General features: G+C 52.6%; 1 protein-coding gene across 1 annotated transcript in view; it reads right to left on the bottom strand.

The window, feature by feature from the left end:
• WNT7B (Wnt family member 7B) overlaps positions 1-3,005 on the bottom strand; it is an 88,939-nt gene extending 85,934 nt beyond the window's left edge. Inside the window, exon 1 of the mRNA XM_026050342.1 lies at positions 2,864-3,005. Within this exon, the coding sequence (XP_025906127.1) occupies positions 2,864-2,934 (71 nt within the window). The 5' untranslated portion in view covers positions 2,935-3,005. The remainder of the gene's footprint in view (positions 1-2,863) is intronic.
• Positions 3,006-3,942: the final 937 nt, after the last annotated feature.

Genomic DNA, 3,942 nt, shown 5'->3' with positions numbered 1-3,942 from the left:
AAAAAAAAAAAAAAAAAAAAAAAAAAAAAAAAAGAAGAAGAAATACGGCACGTTTCGCCCCAGAGCCCTGGTCCTGATATAGCCCACGGCTCCGCCTTCCCCAACGTCTCAGCAGTCACCCCCGGTGCATCCACTGCGATCCGCATCTGCGGTACAGCTGCGACTTGCAACGCCCGCGATATTTATTAATTACACCGCGATCTTCGCAGGAAACAGTTCCGTTTCGATGCTGCTGCTTGCCAAGGTCAGCGTTTGATTTAAGCAAGTTTCCCGAGAAGCTATTTGGTGCTAACGGGGTCGCGGGCGCTTTGCGTTTCAGAACCTGGACGTAAAGCGCGAGTCAAAGCCTGCTCCGCTGCTGCTTTTCTGCTGCTGGTCGCCATCAGAAGGCAATTCCCGYCTAAAATACAGCACGGAGACCTGCACAGCTGCCCCCTGTGCCCCCTCCTGCGGGTTAGACAGCTCGGCGTCGAGGGGAATATTAAGAGATACCTCCTGCCTCTCCACCTCTTGCCTCTCCCTCTCCACCAGGACTCCCCCCTCCGGACATAAACCAGAAATGGGAATGGGGTGTGAAGGAGGACACTCCAACCGAGGCTTACTCTCCCCTCCTAATTGGCAATAGCAGCTGCTTTGTACTGCGCTGACCCAGGGATCCCGCCGTGTCACAGCAGGTCCCCGTCCAACAGCCGGGCGCACATCTGGGGGTCCCTTTGTCCCCTCTCCTCGCGGGCTCACGTTTGCCACTGGCCAGCCAGCGAGCGGAGCTTTCACCACATTTTATGAACACGTCCTCCGCAGCGCATAAAATAACTGCAGAGTCTGAACTTTTCGCTATTGCTGACACAAAGGCTCTCTCCTTCGCCCTGCAAACTAAGCCTAATGGATTGGAAGACAAACTACATTTTATCTCACTTCATCTCTCTCCCCCGCTCTTCTCTATGCAAAGAGCTCACTAGAAAAGGTATCATTACACTCAAAGGATATGGTTTCAACAAAATGGTAGTTCCAGTGGCTGATGAAAGAGGAAATAATTGCATCCCACATGCCTAGCCTAGAAGTAGCCCTGGATCTCAGAGCAAATTTCTCCCTTATTGTTCAGAGAAAGTGAAGTATCCTCGCTGCCTTACAGTCATGGTGATGGATCTGATGRGGTTTCTATAAGGGCTTTTACTGTGTCTCCTGTCCACTCGGTTTCCCTTCCAGGCTCGGTCCAACTGCATTCTTGCCATTTTTTGCTCTGAGCCCCCTTCTAAAATAGCGAGACGAAATGTCCCTTCCTCAACCTCGAGACGAAATGTCCCTTCTAGACTGTAACATGTGCCCAAACTTCTGTTCCCTTTCAAAATCAAACCGCAGGGAAAGCGAGAAGCAATATCCTTATTTTGCAAACCCTTTTCCCCGCAGCTGCCCGGCCTCTCCGCGAGGGCCGCGTTGCACGAACCCCCCCGCTCTGCCTGGACAGGATGGGGGGTCCCATTCTGCGCCGCTCAATTGGCGGACACGCGGCCTCATCAAGCGCGCTTAAACCCCTGTCCAGCTGAGCTCGAAGGGTGACGCGGCCGAACCCTTGGTGTTTTTGAGACCCGCAGGGACCCCGCAACACCCTCCCGCCTGCAGCAGGAGCCCAGGGCCAGGGAAAGGGCGGGGGACACGGGCCCAGCAGCGCCGTGCGCCGCCCGGGCACCTGCGGCGCCGGGGGCGGGCTCAAACTCGCGCCAGGAAAACGGAGCGAAGCGGGGAGAGGCGAGAGCAACCCGGCCAGGAGCCGCCGGGGGTCCCTTTAGCCCCGCGCTCCCGGTTCCCTCCCTGCGCCCTCCTGGTCGCCCCTGGACGCACCACGCTCGCCCCCGACGTGGCCCGGGCATCGCTCTCGGTTTGGGCGAGCTGCCTTTTCGTGGAGCCCCCCGGCCCCGTCTCGATTTCGAGGTGGGAAGCAAGGGGCTTGGAGGTTACGACTCACCTTATGCATTCTTGATCATTAAAAAAAAAAAAAAAAAAATCCCACAGCTATGCAAAGGCAGGATCTTTAAAGAGTTTGTAGCTCGACAGGTAAGGACTCGGCTGGGGCTCAGGAATGTGGAAATTCAACTCAAGTCAGCCTACTGCGACGAGCAATATTAATAAGGGCATACAAGTAAAGCGGGGGGGAGACGGAGGGTTGAGAGCCTTGGCGGCCGCGGGAACAGCGCGATGTCGCCGCAGCCCCGCCGAGGAGCCGCGCGGCCGCCGGGCCCGGCCGGGTCCCGGCCGGACAGGCCGCTTGTCGCGCTCCTTTCAACACATCCCTGGGATGGAGAGAGGCGCAAACGGTGCCCGGGCCTGCACAGAGCAAAGCCCCGAGCGCAGGTTCAGAGCAGGGATTCCCCTCCTCACGCCCCTGCTCCTTTTTTTCCCCCCTCATTTTTTTTTTTTCTTTAATACTTCAGCTCTGTTCTATTGTCTCATCAGCAGCGGCTGAGTTAACTCTGTCAGGAGTTTTTTTTTTTTTTTTTTTTTTTGCTACTGTACGCCAGAGATAATATTTAAGTTCGCTTAAGCAGCCCCAAATAAAAGAGGCTCCGAGTGGCTCCTTCCCGGCTGCGCTCGGCGCAGCGGCAGCGCCCGCAGCCCCAGCCCTCCGCGGGGCTCCTCACTTCGACACACGCAGGGACAGAAATAAGCCGATTTCTCCCCTCCTTTCCCCTACCACCGCTTCTTTTCCTCCTTTCATTTTCTTCACCCCCTCTTCCTCACCCCCCCCTTTTTTTTTTTTCCACTACCTTTTTTTCCCCCTTTGCATCGAATTCATCCACAGCTCCGTGAAAACGTGACACCCCCCCGCGCCGACTTTACAGGAGATACGTCGTGTCCGAGGACTTACCCTAATTTGACATAGATGACTCCAAAGCATAGAAACACGTAGAAAATCCACTTCCGAAAGTTTCTGTGCATGATCTAGCGAATGGACTAAGCCATAAAAAAAAATGCACGAAAAGTCGAAGTGATCCCGTCGGTTAAATCCCAGTCAAGAGCATTTCTGAAGCTACCCAGAAGCAAAGCTGGCTGAATTGTAAAAAATCAATAGCGGGCAAATAGGCAGCTCTTCCCAGAGCCATGGTGACCAAACCTGGCTCTGATATCAAAGCTAAAGAGGGAACAAAATGGAAAGAGCTGCTCGAAACAGTAATACAAAATAAAAACAACAACAACAACAAAAACCCAAGACAGACAGTCTGAGGGAGAAAATGAGCAGGCACTGATCTTGATCAACTGCCGCATAGAGCCCTGGAGTTCAATGTGTTTTTACTTGTTCTGACTTCCCCAGGTAACACCACGTATCTTGCAATCTGTGGCTCCAGGTAGGAGGATCTCTCTCTCCCTCTCTCTCTCTCTCTCTCCCTCCCTCTCTCTCTCTTTTTTCCTTCTCTCTCCCTCTCTTCTGCTCTTCCCCCCACCCTGTATGTGTCAGGATCTAACACGTATCTTATCTGTCTGGGTGCGTGCGCGAGCTGTGCGTGTGTTTGTGTTTCAGGAGGCACGTCCTTAAGCCTGGCTCTTTGGGAAAACACACGAAACGTGTCCAATAAGGGAAATAAAGGACTCGTCGTTTCAGACCGAAGCATTTTTTTCATTTCCTCTAGTAGGGAATCTAGGCTGGATTTATAATGCGTTGACTTCGCAAAAGGAGATTGTTCAGAGGTGTCTTTTTTTCTTTCCCTTTTCACTCTTTTTTTTTTTTTTTTTTTTTCCTTCTATTTAATCGAAAAGAGGCAGGCTTTAACAGCCCATTTGCTAATAGCTCCGTATCCTGAAATATGAACGTGTGTGTCTATTTAGGTCTGTCTAGACCCTCTCTCCCTGGTCATGCGGACCCTTTCGCACACTTACAAACGCCTGTCCCCAAATCTGATTATTTCCTTTTCCAGAACAGGAAAATATCCTTCCTCCTTTGAGAAACAC

The sequence above is a fragment of the Nothoprocta perdicaria genome, unplaced genomic scaffold (genome assembly GCF_003342845.1).
Source record: "Nothoprocta perdicaria isolate Ctin4 unplaced genomic scaffold, notPer1 scaffold_68, whole genome shotgun sequence".
In the NCBI taxonomy this organism is placed as follows: domain Eukaryota; kingdom Metazoa; phylum Chordata; class Aves; order Tinamiformes; family Tinamidae; genus Nothoprocta; species Nothoprocta perdicaria.
This window is presented reverse-complemented; position numbering and strand designations above follow the sequence as displayed.